General features: G+C 37.5%; 1 protein-coding gene across 1 annotated transcript; it reads left to right on the top strand.

The window, feature by feature from the left end:
- Positions 1-242: 242 nt before the first annotated feature.
- On the top strand, positions 243-6,001 carry sub1b (SUB1 regulator of transcription b). Its single transcript, XM_088911792.1, has 5 exons — positions 243-356; positions 1,850-1,919; positions 2,210-2,329; positions 4,892-5,000; positions 5,521-6,001. Exons 2-5 carry the CDS (start codon positions 1,851-1,853, stop codon positions 5,598-5,600), a joined length of 378 nt encoding a protein of 125 aa, XP_088767918.1. The 5' UTR covers positions 243-356; position 1,850; the 3' UTR covers positions 5,601-6,001.
- Positions 6,002-19,300: the final 13,299 nt, after the last annotated feature.

The following is a 19,300-nucleotide window of genomic DNA, read 5'->3' as shown; positions in this document are numbered from 1 at the left end:
ACATAGATTTGTTTCCTACTGATGAATAACTTACATACGGAATCATAGGGAAACATAGGGAATCGACAAAAGCAGTAATTTATATTTTAGTTTACGTTTATGCATTACAATATATTTTTATTAAAGTGTTTTAAACAAGTGGTATCAAACCTTTTAGCCCCCAACATGTGATATCGCAGCGCAGCTTACGCTAGTAAGAACATCATTTCCCACAAGTCACTGATAATCATATGATTGCAAAAGCCCAATAGCAGGCGAGCGCTGAAGTGGGTTATCTACTGCGAACCTCCAGCGACTTCCCGCGCCAGTGAATCAGAACACGACACAAGCTTGCAGCAATACTGTGTTCGGTACAAGTAAGTCTTCTTCTGCATTCTGTCATCCTAAACTACCAGAAAGCGCTAAAAAATATGCAATCGATTTTCCTTTGTTAACATGACAAAGGTGTTGCAGCGATTGTTATAACCCTTGCGATGTAAAAAAAAAAATACAGGCCTAGTAAGATGCGCTGCAAATTCTGATCTACCCTTGTCGGAGCAGGTTTCTCGGTGCCCAGCAGTGTAGACCCAGTGATGCTTGGTCTTTGGTCACAAAGCTGATGTCGTTTTATAGCGGACCAGGATTTCTGCAAACACATCTTATTTAAACTTCGCGAAAATCTTAGAGCGGAAAGAGAGTGAAACTGCTAATCGGTAAATAAAAAATACTTGAGAGTAGCGTGTGTGCTGAGAAAATTAAACACTAATACAAAGGCTTTTTCTCGGCCTGTTTTTGTGAATTGTTTTTGTTTTCATCTAAAACTCAGAGCAGATACTGTTTCACATTTACGAAAATTTCTAAAATAATCCTAAAATTAGGTTGCTATAAAATGTAGCCAAAATTGCATTTGGAATTCAGTAATCCGAGGATTGTTCGTATCACTGTGAGTTTGCAATTGAACCGCATTAATACAGTTAACGTGAATGAGGTAAACTAATTTGTGGAAATGATGCGATAAAGTAATTCTAAAATCTCTACTTAGGTTTGTATTTTTTTTGGTGGAGGGGGGTTATTAATCTTGCATTACAATAATTTCTTTCTTATTATACTCATTACCTGAGATTCATGCTGTGGTAATAGTCGAGTGATTAACCTATTGTGAAGGAAACGTTTCTGGCCTTTGTGCAAAACTTACATTTTGAGTATATTGCAGTAAATTCACGTAGATTGTACATCTCACTAAATCTATTTAGCCTGCAAATTTATGTCAGTGGATCTCCTAATTATACTAGTCAGTTATATTTTCACAAGTTTGAAATGCCCAGATTTGCAGTCCTCGGGTATTTACATCAAACTTTTTTTTTTCCAATGATGGCTCAAAAATGGAAAAAATCCCATTTCACTTCTTTTCACCATCACTCAGTATTGAAAGAGGTGCCTGCAGCATGTTTGTCTGTACTGTTTTCTGACTTAATGAGCTATCACTTCCTACGCTGACCCAGATCCTTCAAAAGGAAGCAGAATAAGTCATCACAATTTACCACCATGAAGTGATGTGTTCTGAAGAATAGGAAAGATTACTTTTTTATTTTTTCTGAAGCTTCCAATGATATTTTAAGCCACAATAATAATGAAAGGGAATAAAGAGGTCCAAATTGTCTTCCATATTTGTGTTTGAATCATAATGGGTTTTGTGTAATGTGGTCATTTGTTTTTTGGAAAAAAATGTGACTGTGTCCATGCTCTTCTCTAGAAAGAAGCAGGTGTATTCTTAGATGATATCCGTTATTCATTTTTTTAAATATTTCGTCAACACTGATCATTTTGTCTCAACTGCAAGGTTAAATTACTTTACCTTTTTTTTTTACAGAATGCCGAAATCCAAGGAAGTTGTTTCTACGTCTTCTGGAAGTGATTCAGACAGTGAAGTAGAGAAGAAGGTATGTTTTGATTGCTTTGCAGCTTCACAAAACTGCTTCTGTTTGTTAGGAAGGTTTCAGCAGCTTATAACTTAATGTCAATAGGCATTTGTTCTCTGAGAGGGTGCTCCTGTTTGTGAGTTTGTGTTAAAGAGATAGATACTACACAAGGGTTTTTATCAAGGACTATCAGGGTTGCAGAGTTTTTTTTTTAATCTATGGAGTCCTCCGTTGACGTTTTGGAAGCTGACTTGCTAGTCTTGTGGTAAACGATAGTGGTGTCTGACTGTGATGGTGAACTCTTTTGGAAGGCAAAGAGGAAGAAGCCAGCAACCCCAGAGAAGCCAGCAAAGAAACAGAAGAGTGGTGAGAGCTCGAGAGCTGGGGGTTCATCCAGGAGTGGAAGTGATAAGGATGAAAACATGTTCCAGGTAGGACTGGCTCAGATCTCGCACATTCTCCTGTTCTGTGTTCCAATAAGCACTGGTGTACAAGGTGGTAGAGCACAGCTATGTCCCATTCAAATGATGCTCTAAACCTTGTTGTATTCAATGAATGAAAGGTTGCTCAGATCCACCTTTTAATGCTAAGCAGCCTTTAGTTGCCTTTCTCTTAATCCCTAGACAACTGCAGTTCCTTCAAACAGAAAAGCGTTCATTGACATGGTGTGTTGTTGCAGCAGCTGTGAGCAATCTTTGATCCATTTTTAGGATGTGACCTACATTTCTGTGCTTTATGTTTCTCCTGTCATCCATTTTTTCCTTTTTTTATACCGGTCTTCATTTCCACAAAGTGTTGGTGTGCATGTCTGTCTGAACCACTGTTTCTCTAGGTTTTTTTTATTTGCTAAACCTTCTTTATTTTGGGGTTGAAAGAACAAAGGAATGAATACCTAGGTAATGTGTATCTTTTAATCTTGATACAAGCCTTACTGCTAATATAAGGAGCTGATCTGATACAACCAAAGTCCCCCCAGTTCTCACATGCGGGGCTGAGCATTAACAGTAGGTTACTCGCCACTGTTCCTTCGAAATGTTTTCAATTTTGTAATTTCCAGCTTTCTTTGTTAAAATGCTTGATGCCAACAGGGTTCAAGTGTTACCTGTTGACATCAAGCAATCCAGTGTTGATTTAATTTGGTCAAATGAGGCACCAGATAGAGTGAAATTTAATCTTAAGCACCAGTCATGTATAGCAGATTGAGCCCTGTGTGAATTTGTAGAGGACATGTTTTCTCATAGCTTTCTTTTTTGATAAAAATATCTGCAGCCTCATGGCCATGTTGTTGGTTCAAGGCAATAACATTTTTTCATATATCAGGATTAAAAATAATCAGCTTTGATGAGTGCATTTTAAACCACGATAAAGGTAAAAAGTACAGAATAACTTGTAAAATCCCCAATTTACATCACAAAATAAAAGAAATTTCCAGGCAGTGCCACGTTCTGCGATTCAGAATGAGGCAACAAAACTTCCAGGAACATGTGTGGCCTTATGACATTAAAAACAGGCAGGCTTTTGAATGTCTCTTTCAATTCAATAGAAATATTGCTTTTGATTTCAACACAGTTTTGCCAACAAATACTACCAACTTGTTAACTCTGTTATTATAATAATAATAATAGTTATTGCTTACACTTATATAGCGCTTTTCTGGACTCCCCTCCACCACCACCAATGTGCAACATCCACCTGGATGATGCGACAGCAGCCATAGTGCGCCAGAACACTTACCAGCTATTAGTGGGGAGGAGAGCAGAGTAATGAAGCCAATGCATGGATGGGGATTAATTAGGAGGCCCTGATTGGTAAGGGCCAATGGGAAATTTGACCAGGACGCCCTACTCTTTTCGAGAAACAACCTGTGTCCCCGTCACTATACTGGGGCATTAGGACCCACATGGACCGAAGGGTGAGCGCCCCCTGCTGGCCCCACTAACCTATACCAGCAGCAACCTTAGTTTTTCCCAGGAGGGGTCCCATCCAGGTACTGACCAGGCTCACACTTGCTTAGCTTCAGTGGGTTGCCAGTTGTGAGTTGCAGAGTGATATGGCTGCTGGCTGGTTATGGTTAAACATTTCTGTGGTGAAGTGTTTGCTGTATTTATTGGCTCATACATCACATTACATTAGTCACTACGGAGAGTAGTGAGGAGGAAGTGCCGAATTCGTGGGACCTCGTATGAGAGCTTGCGACAACATGGCGACTTACAGTACTTTCCCAAAGTTCACGATTTTGTGCTTAATTTAGAAGTTGTCATTTTTTTCCTCTAACGTCAATTAATTTATTTTGTTACCGAGATTCATTAGCTGGTCTGAGAAATTAGGACTGCAATTACCCTTTCTGTTCATCCAGCTTTTTGTCCAATTTTGCAAGTCACACTGGATATTTTCATTTCTTTGGGAAACTATCTAAGAATGACATGTCTGATATACTAATAAACACCACTGTGATTAACAGTTTTGCAGATAACGATAAGTCCACATATCAGTGTTTATTAAATAGTTCCATCTCAGCTTTAACAGTAACGTCAAATAAGTGTAAATTCTGTCAACAGCTGCACGTGTTTTTAAGTTTTGATCTTGGCGAGTCATATTTTTTAAGTTTGTCATGTGTCATCTGTTATAGTATAAGAGATGTAATTTTGCAGAGTTGTGCTGGTAGAACTGCTTCTCTTTACAATAATTACACTTGATGTGACACATTTTTGTGTTGTAATATTGTAAAACCAATGAATGGTGCAGTATTTTGTTTTTTATAGCCTGTACAGAAGCTGATGCACCCAACTGTTGCAAATTCATCGCAATTGTAGTGGAGCCGGTGCAGTAGCTGAACATTCTTGTATGCTATTCATAATGTTTTATAAAAGTGATCTACAACTGGTGAGACTTCACTATGGCTTGGACACACTGTATCACAGTGACTTTTAAAGCACACTTATATCTGGGTTGTTCAATCACTCTTTGTACTCCTTGTGTGGTCTTCTTCACAGATTGGGAAGATGAGGTACGTCAGTGTCCGAGACTTCAAAGGCAAGGTCCTGATTGACATCCGGGAGTACTGGATGGACCAGGAAGGTGAAATGAAGCCTGGAAAAAAAGGTAATGTATGATCATGGAATTTTATGACATTCCAGCAGTTCACAGTAGCCACGAATGGCTGTGGAATTGAATTTATTATTACATTCTTTATTTACTGTTTGTTTTTCTCGTCATTCTCTGTTTAGGGGTTTCTGAAAACAATATTATTTAAATGCTTTCACACCGTAAGATGATGTCAGGCCGAAGAAAGTTTTTATTGCTTTGATCTCCTTCTGTCCTTTTAATCTTTCCCTTAAACCTGTAGTTATTGAAGCCCCTCAAGAGTCTGTTAGGCAAATAATTCTTCCGCTGCCTGTGTAATTACGTAGATTTGCTTATAGAATGAAGGATGATATTCTGCTGAAACTTTTCATTATCCAGTTTGTTTAATTTTTCTTTGTGTCCCTTGGCTTTTTAAACTAATTTAAATTTCAAAGGAGATGGCTTAATAAAGAGCCACATTTTCTGTCGAAACTGGTATTTAAAACGCAGCAGACGTACTTTTTTTAACTGTTCTTTTTTTTTAAAATTGCCTTTTCAGGAATTGCTTTGAACCCAGAGCAGTGGAACCAGCTTAAGGAACAGATCTCTGAAATCGACGATGCGGTGAAAAGAATATAACCAAAAGGGTTCAGATGTGGAGCTTGCTTTTTTTTTAGATCTTAACCACCAACTTTTACACTGGCATAATGTTTTCTAAAGGATGGGATTCTTTTTTAAAATAAGACTACATTGTGTATATTTGCAATTTAAGTATCATTTGAATCTTTGCATGCATGTGCATCCTAGTATGTGAAAAGCAAGGCAGGAGGTTGTAGTTTTCTTGGTTACATTTGGGAGGGGTGGTGGGGGATTGGGTGGAGAAGGGGGAAGAAATGTTCCTCGTACACAATAAATGCGATAAGAGGTGCCAGAATTTTTCCTTTCTGTAATTTTTTGTCCGAGTTGTTTACTCCACTGTTTTTTGGGACTGTTATATAATCACAAGGTTATATGGAAATACATTGGGTTTGTACTGAAAACAATTGTATGGTCTCTTCTCTGTGTAAATGGCCTTTCACATCACCTCAGTCATGTTGCATTGCATTCATTGATTTGCAATGACTTTATTTTGGCATGATACACACTGAAAGAATATTGAGTACTACTCACTTCAAACTGGTTCTAGGGCTCAGAACACTCCTTTTTAGGGGAGATTTGATCTAATCTGCCAGCTGTGAGATATGCAATAGTGAGATCACATAACACTGAAAGCAGACAGTCTTTCATGTGAGAATACCTGGGGAAAGGGTTTTGCTTTTACTCTGTGTGCTGTGCTATGACCCACGAACTTCCTTGATGTTCTCCTATTCTACATTTCTTCACATCCTGCAGGATATTTTTAGATTTCCAACTTTTAGAAAACTAAAAAAAAATTTAAAGATGGCATTTAATGAATCTGGAGTTTTGTGTAAATCTAGGAATATGAAAATTAAGTTATGAATGTTAGTTCACACATGGAAAGAGAGAATCATGTAGTGGTTACTTCCAACAGCCAAAACTTTTTTCTGCTTTCAATAAAGTTTTCAGTGTCAAGTTATCCTCTTCTTGTTTCCACATATTGACACAACTCCCCACTCAAACGTGTATGGGGAAGACTCCTTGCACCTTGTTGCCATGTTAAGTTTTATTTGAAGCCGATAATCTTAACTTGTGATTAGTACTGAAAGCAAGATGCAGGCCAGATACTACAGTGGAGAGCAGATTTAATTTGTCAACTTTAGTTTATATTCTAGCTAGTAGATTAGTATTTCATGTAACACATAAGTGTTGTCTTGAAGGAGAACTGGGCTGAAATAAGAATACATTTTAAAAAAATGAATTTTCTTTGCACGCATGGCCAGGGTGACTTAATGTATGGCATACATATATGACATTTTACGTTATGGAAAACAATGACTTGAGTACAAATTAATAAAATGACAAGGCTAGTATAGTATATGCAGATATTGAGTTAAGCAAAATGAATTGGAATTCAAATGGTTTAATGTGGATACCAAGCAGTAATGAAGATTGCTGAATATCATGTGTTCCATGAATAAAGTGAAAAAGTTCAATAAGCAAATCACATTGCAGGTTTAAGAGTCATTTGTGCAATTTGCTGTACGAGTGCAGCATTTAAGAACTGAGAATCTGAGCTCTGAATTACATAAACCTCCAATCCTGAATTATATATTCTACAATATGATTCCATTTACTACAGGGCAATTGGTATCCACAGACATTCTATAATTCATTAACCCAATGTTGGGCAACACTAGTTTCGGAATGGCTTAGTCCTGTTGGGTCTGTACAGTGCTTACCACCATTTGTAGTACTAGGACATTATGTTCAAGTTAGTAATTAACCGATTATGTGGAATGAAAACCATGAAACTGGGGTTTATTATCCCTGCTTTAGTCTCAAGATAGGGGGCCAAAAGGGGGCGCTTACGCTGCGATCTGTGTGGGTAATGCACCAGTATGGTGCATTAATACTATATACAGAATACGGAAATACTATACTGTAAAAAGGCGCTGTCCTTCGGATGAGACATAACATCAAGTTCCTGACTCTCTGTAGTCATTAAAAATCCCAGGGCACTTCTCGAAAAGAGTAGGGGTGTAACCCTGGTGTCCTGGCCAAATTTCCCTTTGGCCGTTACCAATCATGGCCTCCTAATAATCCCCATCTATGAATTGACTTCATTACTCTGTTCTCCCCACTGATAGCTGATGTGTGGTGAATGTTCTGGCGCACTATAGCTGCTGTCACATCACCCAGCTGTGAGCTGCACATTGTTGGTGGTGGAGGAAAGTTCCCATTACCTGTATAGCGTTTTGAGTGGAGTGTCCAGAAAAGGACTATATAAGTGTAAGGAATTATAATTATTATTATTCTTAAGCTGATAAGATCTATGGCAGACACCTGGCCATGACTTAACTGCTAGAACTTTAAAGTTTTTTTTATTCTGTTTATTAACAAACCTGTATGGGTCAATAATTCCTGGTTTCTATACTTTGACATGGATGGACGTAGATGATCTAGTGTAAAATCAATCTGTTGTGTAGAAGTTTAATAGATTTTCTCATTTATGGACGTTGGACGTTTAGAGATGACTAATGCCAACCTGCAAGTTTTTATCCCTTAATTGCCACAAGGTGGCGCCAGCTGCACAATATTCTTTAACGCTGGCAGCTTCTCCAGCTCTTAAAGTTTGATTTTGCAGCTCCATTGCACCACTGAGGTTACGTTCTCTTGCATTTCTGTGAGCAAGAAATACATATCAAATCAGAGCACCACCTTTAATAAAATACATTATTATTTCAGACACACCTTTACTATGTTTTGAATGGCATGCATACACAAGTTAAGAAGCTCTAATTCATGACAAAGGTTGGGAAATGAATGCAATGGGCAATGGGAATGAATTATGAATGCAGAATACTGGGCCATTTGTCAGACTTTAAGATTCATGTCAACTGAATTGACATGAACTGACTGATTTGACTAATTCATTCACACTTTTACCCAATGATTCAACCGCAGCAGAATCTTCCTGGTAACAATCCCTTTACCTTTATCATAGGGTCACATTCTACAATTTTATTTGTTGCACTTTGTTGCAATTATATGCCTTCTGTAAAAGAAAAGAGTACTTTTAGCTGTTTATAATACTAAATTATTATTTTTTTTATTTTACTTGTTTAGTAGCTAACTGATCCAAGGATCTCATCTAGCCATTTATTTAATAATGTTATTGGCTTCAACAACATGGTTGGGTAGCTTGTTCCAGGCTTCCAAAACCTTTTGTGAAAAAAGAGAATCTTCTTCTCACTTTTGTATGCAATTTATTTTCTATCTGTATACTATGGTTCATATTTCACTAGTATTTCAGAAGTCCATAGGGTTTACATGAAGGACCTTATCTGGTCAAGGCTACAAAATTCTGTTATTTCAGTCTATGAGAGTCAGACATTCTTTTGAGCCTGAGAAGGTACCTAGCTGGTCTTTTCTAGACTGATTCCAGAGCAGAAATAACTTTGTTGTAACGTGATAACCAAAATTTCACAAAATCCTCTTTGGGGTCAGCTGTGAACTTGTCTTGTTTTTTAACTCCACTAAAATCTGCATCATTCATAGAAATGAGGAAGGGAAGAGTCCTAGTACTGTACATGTGGCACATAGCTGGTTACATTTCATTTGGAGCATTTCCCCTTATCTGTACTCCTTGTTTTCTACCTATTAACCAGTTCTTAATATAAATACATACTCTTCTTTGAATGACTACTGCAGTTTGTGAATTAATCTTTTATGAGGATCTTTATCAAAAGCCTTTTGAAAATATGGATTGTATGTTCTGTCTGTATTCATTGTTGCTGCTGTTTGTTAAGAGACCTCTTATTAAGTTAGTTAAGGAAGATATACTGTATAATAATCTCAAATACTTCTAATACAAACTTAATATAAATCCCCTAGAAATATGTCACCATACATTTAATCTTAAAATTTATTTCTAATTACTGTTTACATAACCTGACAAGTAAGAAAAGTATTGGTCTGTAATTTTTTGGTTTGGTTTTGATACCATTTTTATAGATTAACACTACAATAGCAGTTTTCCAGTTCATGGCTATTACTGTTTTGAATGACTATTTCTCTTTCATCATGTAAAAGATTCCCATCATTATCTCTGAATATGTGTACAAAATCATAGCCTGTGCTAGGTTTTATTTAAGGTAATTTAAAGTTCTACGTCTGTATAGGTGAGGCTTTCTAATGTCAGATTGATTTAAATAGTTTGAAACTACATATCAAGCCTTTCTGTTTGATGGATATCTCTGCATGCATTCTGTAGTTCTGCTTTGTGTCAATTGACATAAAATATCCCCTGTCTTGGAAGGAATGTGTTCTTCTGTCAGTGTGGCATACATATTGATTATGGGGCTACATCTATACTGATGTAAAAAAGAAATGCAACATTTTCTGGAATGAGAATACTATAGTACTGTAGTTATAGCTTATGTACTTTCAAAAAAAGTTGTCAATTTGTTTATAAGCCCTCTGATCAGCAATACAGCTTGTGCAGTGAGGCATTGCAAATCGCCAATCACACGAATCCTCCTTAGGTGCATTTTACTTAGGTGGAAAAATGCCTGATAAGATAATAATAATAATAATACTAATAATAATAATTGCTAACACTTATATAATGCTTTTCTGGACACTCCACTCAAAGCGCTTTACAGATAATGGGGACTCTCCTCCAACACCACCAATGTGCAGCATCCACCTGGATGATGCCTTGAATGTCACCAGAAGCAAGGGAGAGGGCCAATGGGATGCTGCAGGCAGGCATGTCATGTGACAGCATTGCCAGACACAATGGAGTAAGCCACTCCACTATGTCCCAACTCCAGAGAAGGTTTCAGCAGACCGGCAGGACAAATCCAGTTGCCCTCGAGTGACCACACCAGAGCAGGACCGACACTGGTCCATCTGAGAGATCATTTCAGATCTGCCACCCGTACTGCTGCTGAAACTACCGGCAGACACAATGCCCGGATCAGTGACAGGACAGTGAGGCTCCATGATGCTGGCCTTAGAGCAAGGCGACCTGTCAGAGGCCCTCTGCTCACACCTCCTAGATGTCACACCCGACTGGCTTGGGCCAGACAGAGGCTGCAATGTTCTTGTCGGCAGTGGCATCAGGTCACTCTTCAGCCTGTTCCACGCAGACAGGAGGGCCAGAGTGTGGAGGAGGTGTAGCATTTCTTTTTTCCATCAGTATATATCTTGTTTATAATGGAGTTAATATTGACAAATATGGGTCTCATATTAAGTTGTGAGGGATCAAGTCAGTTCTTTGAATTTTATTTTCTAAACAGTTCAGACAAGCTATTATTAGATTTGTAAGCTCGCAAACTTCCACTTTGTATTTGAGATTAAACCATTCATCTTAACTTGTCAGTAAGAGATAAAGACATTCCATATACAGTACGTCTGAGTCCCATACATTTCAAATCTTTGTCAATTTCATTCACACGGAAAGGCCCCAGGATCATATTTTGATTACAATAACAAATTAATGGAGATCCAATTCATATACAAAATTTTATGTTTCTCTGTCAAATGAAAGTATTCAGATAAAATAAGTGTCCATCAGATGTCAGTATAAGGCAAGAACAGAAAAAAATACTATATCCTCTTGACAATGAGCTCTATTAAACAAATAGCAATGTTGACATGTGGTTTAGTCTTGCTAAATCCTGTCAGTAATGTGCCAGAATATAATGTTGTATAAAACATTTGCACAGATGGTACTCACGTAGCTTGATTTTGGCTTAAGTGATCATACAACATAAATCCACCCATCCATCCATTTAACCACTTTATCTAATACCATGTTGCTGGGGAACTGGAACCTATCCCAGAAAACAATGGGTGTAAGGCAGTACACACCCTGGATGGGATGCCAGTCCTTCTCAGTGCACAAACAGACACTCACAGCAGGGTCACTTTTACCAGAAGCCAGTTAACCTACCATTCTTTGAACCGTAAAGGTAAACCCTTGCAAACATGGGGAGAACATACAAACTCCATACAGATAGCACTCAAGGTCTGGTATTGAACACAGGGCCCCAGCGCTATGAGGCAGCAATGCTAACCATTGCAACACCTTGCCTCCCACAACATAAATCAACAAAAATCAAAAAGTTAAAATGGTGATTATGGTAAAAGAACATACAGAGATAATGTTGAATAGATAAATCACATTAAGTAATAAATAATTATTATTACCGACTTGTAAAGTACAAGTCATGTTAACACATGAAAAGCTGTGTTTAATTGATTTGAATCTAAATTAGTTAAATTTCAGATCTTTCAAATTAAAGATCACCGATGAATTGTGAAGGAAAAAAATGACTGGAAAGAGCAAAATGTTAATATTTATAAAGTGTGTTTATGTAGTGTGTTTATACATCTAAAACAAGTATTCCTTTTTATTTAAAAAATCTCATTAGTGCATAACATACAATGCATGTTTTGCTCATAAGATACAGTATCCAATAAATATAAAAGCCATGTATGAAACAGAATCTAACTGGAATAATGCACAATTTTAAATCTAGAAATCATTCACATCAATTTAGGAAACTTGCTTGCTGGAAAAGTTTCTGGCTGCCCCACGACCCTGTATTGATAAAGTGGTTAGACAAAGGACACATGGATGTTCAATAGTGACCGGCCAATCCTAATAAGGTCATTAAGCCAGTCTCCACAAAACGGAGCAAACTGTAAGAAAAATAAAGTTACAGAAAAGAGAGGAAAAGAAGACAGTAAAAGGAAGAAGAAGAAGGAAAGGGGAAAAGACGAATCATCGTTATTACTGTATCATCAAATTTATTTTTACAATCAGTCTTACAAACCAAATTCTGTCCAGAATCTGAAATCTAAAGACAACAAGAGCTTAAGCATTATTTTAAGAGAGCTTGCTGCCTTATAAAAAAAAATGATTCCTATGTTGTAGCAATTGTCTCTCCTATTTTAGTGGTGCACATTTAGAAAGGGGAAACTGGTTCTTATTCATTTATGGTCATCCCTGGTTTAAAGAGGAAGATTTAGTCCGATGTTGGATTTGTTTTCCTTTTTTGCAGAAAGCAGGTTTTCTCTCTGTAGCATATCAAGTTTTTTTGCTAGTGTACTTAGATTATAGGGACAGAATTTTCTAGGTGTAAAGTAAGTAGGACTCTGAAACCCACAGATTGAGCATATCTATCTATAATGTAACTGTTGCGTAGTTGTGTAAATTATTGTTAATAAATATTTGTTATTTTTGTCAAAGTGTGGGCCAGATTGTTATGCAGATATCATCAGGGCAGTGCTGGAGAATAAAAAGGACACATGGTCTGCTTCAGAGAGAACTTTAAGGGGTCATCATTATCAACTGTTTGTTATGCTGTGGCTGCAACTGGTGTATGCCAGGGCAGCCATGGGCCATGAGATGCCATAGGACAGCAGGTGTAACTGGCTGTGGTTAGAATTGCTGCCTCACAGAATTGAACACTGGGGCCCTGGCCTCAGTTCTGGAGCAGGGGTGCTATCTGCATGTCATTTGTATGTTCTGCCCATGTTTGTGTGGGTTTTCTCCAGGTACTCCAGGACAGATGCAGCAACATTAGTGTTCTCTCTCAAGCAGCCTCACAATAATTAAAGTTCTATTCACCACCAGCTCCATTGGACTAGTCATGCCATCCAGAGTTTAGATTCCAATCTGCCAAAGAAGGTTCTCTTCACCCAGGCTTGTCAAGGTAGTGTCATCAGAGGAGAAGCAATTCAAAGATATGATAAAAGCTAATACGAGGACATTTAAATTCGATATCAACTGCCGGGAGATTATGGGCTTGACTGAACCAGATGCGGGAAGAATATCTGGGAAGGATCCCTTCACTTTGAGGTGCAAAGGTGTCAGACTGAGGAAGCAAAGCCACAGAGGTGGAGATCTCAACCATGATCAGATTGTACAATGAACAGAGTGATATATCTTAAAAGTTATCTTCAGTTTCTTGGAATAATACATTTATATATTCATACTATACACTTGTATGTGAATACAAGAGTGTAGATAGTGTGAAAGAGGTAGAGTTTGGAAAATGCTTGCCAAATCATACTTTTGATAGCCCATGTCTGTGCACAACGAGTTATGCTTTAGGTATTGAAGTACAAATACTTCAGTCTTATATTGAATATATTATTTCATTTATTTATAAATTTATATTATTTAAATGAATTTTTAATTCATTTTCCAATCTTTGTTGGGAAAATGTAATTTGAATGTCATGAAAAACTAATCCAGTCGTAGATTGTCAGTCCATTCTCTTACAGTATGTAGAAATACCCATGTGCTTTTGAAAATGTATTATTCAAGAAGAAGAGAAACTGGGATACAGCATTTCACTTTTTAATGAGAGGGAGAGTTTTCCTGAGTATAATTTTACAGCAGAAGTTAGAGAATGAGATCAGTACCATCAAGCTTTAGGCAACTGGTCCAAATGCAGGTTGTATATACAGCCCAGCAGACAACATATGATTACAGTATATTGTACTGTGATTAATGCAAGACCAATAACAGAAAGCTTGATCCTTCTTGAAAAATGGAAATCACATTTACTTGATAAGTGTCATGCACACATCCTGTTACATCAGCAGACTTTGGAAGCTTTGTGTCTGTCAGGGATTTATGGGAAAAGCAGAAGGTGGTACAAGCCTATCTAGGAAGCATTAAATATTATGTTTGTGGTTCATGTGAATAAGTGTGGAATTTACAATGTCAGGAAGAGATGTCCATGTAGCACTTCCATGTTGAATATTTTTTCATCAGTTGTCTGTGTGACTACATCGTCAATGTGTCATTCAGTTCTTTCTAGGTGGAGGAAAAAAAATTATAAATGAGATGCCAGCCTGCAATTCAGTTAGACATAATATGTCTGTTGTTATTTTTACCAATGCACATTTATTAGCTTTAATATAATAATTCCAAAACAACATTTATGGACATTATATGATAAAGTATTTAAGATATGATACACATTTACACTGTATCTGGCTCTAAATTGTGGTGACTACGGATAACCTTTCCAGAAACTGAAGAACCAGATATATAAACTAAGGCATTTTGTTACAAACTTACATGTCATAGATATCTTTGCAAAGGTGATGACAGAAAGACAGTATTTTCATATTTGTTTTGAAAAGAGTCAAGGGAAATGAATGTGTTTCCTTGAAGTATATACAAATAAAATGTGTCTTTGTTTGCCACAGGTACAGTATGCGGCTCTGACATTGAACGCTAACTGTTCAAAGTGTTCATTTAAGATCGGGGATGGGCATCTCCAATCCCCAAGAATTGAAGTCCTGCAGTTCAAGTGGGTAGAGGCTGCTTGTGTTGGCTGCTATCGAAATGAAACGAACAATTCAGCAAAGTAAAAAAGATGTATCAGATAAAAAGAGAATTTTACTTGTCAGTGATATTGAGTGGCACTTATCTGCTGTTACAGACAACTACTCTTTCCACTGTAGCATTTAGCAAACACCAATTTGACATGATGCAGATTTGTTTTTCAATTAAAAAAACTTTACAGGCAGAGGTATTAACTTTTGGTTCTGTCTGATACCTACTGTATTTAAAGCCCACTTTAATAGTTAGTATTTTTATTTTAAGTTTAATATTTCAAATGTTTGAAGTTCAACGTTTGCAGTGTAAAACTCTGCATTTCCATTAATTTCTTAACATTATGAACCTCACTGTGCATACAGAACTAATAATCCCATTTAATAATATCTCTAGTCATTTAATTAAAAATTGGGTTCAGACATGGAAAACAATTCTAGCTCGATTGTTCCTCCACACTGTTTCATGCTGTTTCTAAGGGAAACCTATCCATTTTTAAATGGAAAAAAGATAGAGAAGTTAAGAAAATACATTCTTTGCACATTGATATCTTTTACACTCAGCTGTCTTATGTGCTGTTGAAAACATCAATGCTGCTATACTGTACATTACACCTGTTCTTCTTGACATATTTCTAAATTAATGACTTAAGAACATTTTAACATTTTAACTTTGAAATATTCTTTGAATTACTTGAATATTGTTTCACATCAAGCTGTGGAGCGCTAGATAAAAAAGACATTAAAAAAGACCCAAGATAAATTTGTTTGAATTATTTTTGTTTGTTTCAGAGCACATACTTTATGCAACAAAATAATCTGCATTTTGTTAGAAAGTAATTTGGTTTAATTGCTGAGCGCAACGACAGTCTCTAAAATTAAACTTAGTTATATCTAATTAAGGGGGGTTATGAAAGGAACTTCTAAACATCAAAGAAAATGACAATGGTTTGGTGACAATTTGATCAACAAGTAACAGCTACTGTTGCCATGGAAAGCTCACTTGTTAACACGATTGCTCCAAGAGAGGAAATTTACACATTCATTTGTCTAGGCCTTAAGAGTCAACTGTAGTTTGGATGCACAGTACAGGCACAGCCATTGTTTGGTGTTAAAGACTATCAAAATTTATATTTTATTGCAACCTATTTGGTGCCTGTCATGCTACCAAGAGGTTTAAGTTTCTGCCTATAAATTAGATTTTGAAAACAAACGATCTCTAAACTGGTATCTACCATGTAAGGCAACTGTTAGTAACTGTTGACAGGACATCGTTTGCAAAATCTTTTGTAAATCTCATTCATTCACTTCTCTACACCACAAAAGCACAGAATTTCCATTGTCAGCATACCCACAATTGTCTACCCAGAAAAATGAAAGAATAACTAAAACCAAAGGAATCTAGTACATAGTGACTTTATTGTTTCATTTATAAAATTTGTAACATGCAACAATCAATACTATTTCCTTTTATATTTGTCTCAGAGGTTTTTGAACTGTCATTGCACTGTTAATGATTTGAATGACAGATATTCGATCACTCTGTCCCCACAAATGATTTTACTGGATCTAGCAAAGTAAAGGCAAAACAATACAAATGGACATTAAGAAAACATTCCACAGGATATAGCTTGTATGCATAATGAGATACACAGAGAAAGTTTTGTATCAGAGATTATCATGAACTGAGACACTTGCTGTTGTCATACTTTCTTTCACAAGAGCTGAAGATTTTGAGAAAAAACATCACTCCACCAAATATTCAGGTAATTAAAAATAGTGCATCTATAGCTGAGACTTTCATTTTAAGTGAGATGATTGGCAGGACATTGTATCTCCTGACCTAATGAAAGCAACAGAAGGATTGATCTGTAAAAATGCAAACCATAGGAAACATTAAATTAGATATTAGAACATACTGTCCATCACTAGGATTTTGAAGTTTTTCTTTTGTGAAACTATTAAATATTTCACTTTTAATACTTAATACATATATGTGCAAAAAGTTGAAAAAAATGTTGAAAAATGACCCATTATTAATTTAAGTTCCTGGCATTAGATCTTTTTGTGTTTGGCTTGGTACTGCTTTGATGTTGCTAATGCAGAAAGGTGATTTTACTAGAAGCTCATAATTAGTTTGTAGCATTTGATATAAATACAAGAGTAGTTCAAAGTACTTTCCTGGTTACCACCCTGTTATAACAAAATAAAATGTTCTAGAAATGAATAAAAAAGTAAATAAAAAATATTTTTAATGAAAGATGTTGTCCATATAACTTGAAATACATGCCTATGGTCTGTCTTTTCACTACACATAAATCTTCTTAAGCACCTTGTAAAACAGTTCATTGAAATTTATGTAACACAGGCTCTGAATGTCCTGTAAGACGATGTTAATGTAATTTAGAAACAAATAATGATTGTGGTTTGCTGTCAAAACTGGAACTTTGAAAATGCTCAGCCACTTTGTTTCAGTTAGTCTGGAAGGTGGTCTGTCTGGAATGTAGTGATTACCCAGATTACGCAGGCTTGATTGAGTGATTGCCCAGCATGAAAATGTGGCTCCATGCCTTGCTCTTATTGCATGGACAATTGCATAATCAGATGCCTGGGAGGCTGCCTGGCAGTGGAACTGTCTACATTTCGATTCAAGTCTACTTTAGACTCCAAATAAGCAATGCATCATAAGGTTGTCCTATTCTGTTTATTTTGGTTTGGTTTGAATCCATAGTATGTCTTCTTTTTCTGCACTTTCAAGTTTAAGGGACCACTTCTTGCATATTACTGTATGCAATATGAAGTTTGGCCCTTCCTGCACCCATACAAGCACACCATGTTATGATTGCTTTCCTGTGGTGTCCCTTTGCTTGTGGTTGCACCTGGGAGCTCACAGTTTTCTCGGGCTTTCTGCTCTGACTGGATCCCCTTCTGATGATCCGTCCTAGTGAGTAAATAAGTTTTTAATTATTCAGTTGTTGTTTTTCAATGTAATGCCAAGGCACCGTTTCGGCAGTGCTTTGTCAATTATTCATTCTCGTCCTGCTCTTCGTCATGATTGCAGTACTGCTTCCACTTTCTCCTTGACTTTTCATTCCTGGCTTCTGGGTGGAGTGGTGGCTGTGTGGCTAAGGATCTGCACTTATGGCTAGAAGGTTGCTGGTTTAAATCCTGCGGCCAGCAGAGGAATCTTACTCCGTTGGGCTCCTGAGCAACGCCCTTAACCCCAACTGCTCTAGGGGCACTGTACAATAGCTGACCCTGTGCTCTGACCCCAAGCTTCTCTCTGTCTGTGTGTCTCATGCAGAGCAAGCTGGGGTATATGGAAAAGACAAATTTCTAATACAAGAAATTGTATGTGGCTTATAAAGTGATCTTATCTTATCTTATTATGGCGAACTGAAGTTTTTCACTACTGAAATGCCAGACCCATGCATCCTCTTTGTTCCTGTGAGCTTGGCAGTGGGGATATGCTCCCCAAATCAGAGTGAGCAACACCCCTAGAGCCAAGGCTTCCCAATCTTGGTCGATGAGTTGAATGTCCAGGGTCCTGTTCTTCAGGGCTCTTTACAAACTACCTTCATCTTTCTCGGCTGAAACAGTGTATGCTTCTAAAGCTCACTCTGTTATTCCGCTTGCACTGCAGCTTCAATTCAAATCGTCACTTTGCCCTGTGCTGCATCTCCAGTTCCACGTCTGCACTCCCTTCTGCACTCCAGTTTGCATGGCGGCTGGATTCTTTTCCACTGGCTTCTTCTTCTCTGGTGGTTTTGACTTGCGTCAGGAGGCAGTCTTCGTCTCTTTGTGCAGCCATCCTTCCCTTAGCCTAGTAGCCCCTTTCCTGTTCTGTAGACAGTTCTGCAGTCTTCTCTTCAACTACCCTCTGTTAGGGAACCTATAGGTAGAATTGGAGGATCCTTATGCGTGACCGTGAATCCCACAGAATGCAGAATAGCAAAGGGACAATCCAAAAGACGAAATCCAAAGGCTAGGTCGATTAGGGAGGCAAAGGGTCCGGTAATGGGTTCAATTAGGAATGTGATTGTGAAACAGTGGATTTGGGAATGGAATGGCGTTTGCGAGGAGGAGTGTAGGGCGTGACAAGAATGGAATGGCGTTTGCGAGGGAGAGTATGAGGCGTGACACCCTCTTCTCTGCCACCTTTCTGACTTCTCTTCAGCAGATCTCCATTTCTTCAATGCTCTCTCATTTTTTTTCTTTCATCTTTCCTCAGGCTTTCTGGTTCTGCAAAACTTGGGAGATCGAGTTGACAGCGCACGTCTAGCCTGTTTAGACGAAACCCCCCTTAATGCAATGCACCTTCAATCACTGGCTCCTGGGTCCTCTGACTGGAT

This window comes from Atractosteus spatula, chromosome 3, assembly GCF_055471065.1.
Source record: "Atractosteus spatula isolate fAtrSpa1 chromosome 3, fAtrSpa1.hap1, whole genome shotgun sequence".
Classification (NCBI taxonomy): Eukaryota; Metazoa; Chordata; class Actinopteri; order Semionotiformes; family Lepisosteidae; genus Atractosteus; species Atractosteus spatula.
Note: the sequence above shows the minus strand (reverse complement) of the source record. Positions and strands in the feature narration are given on the sequence as shown.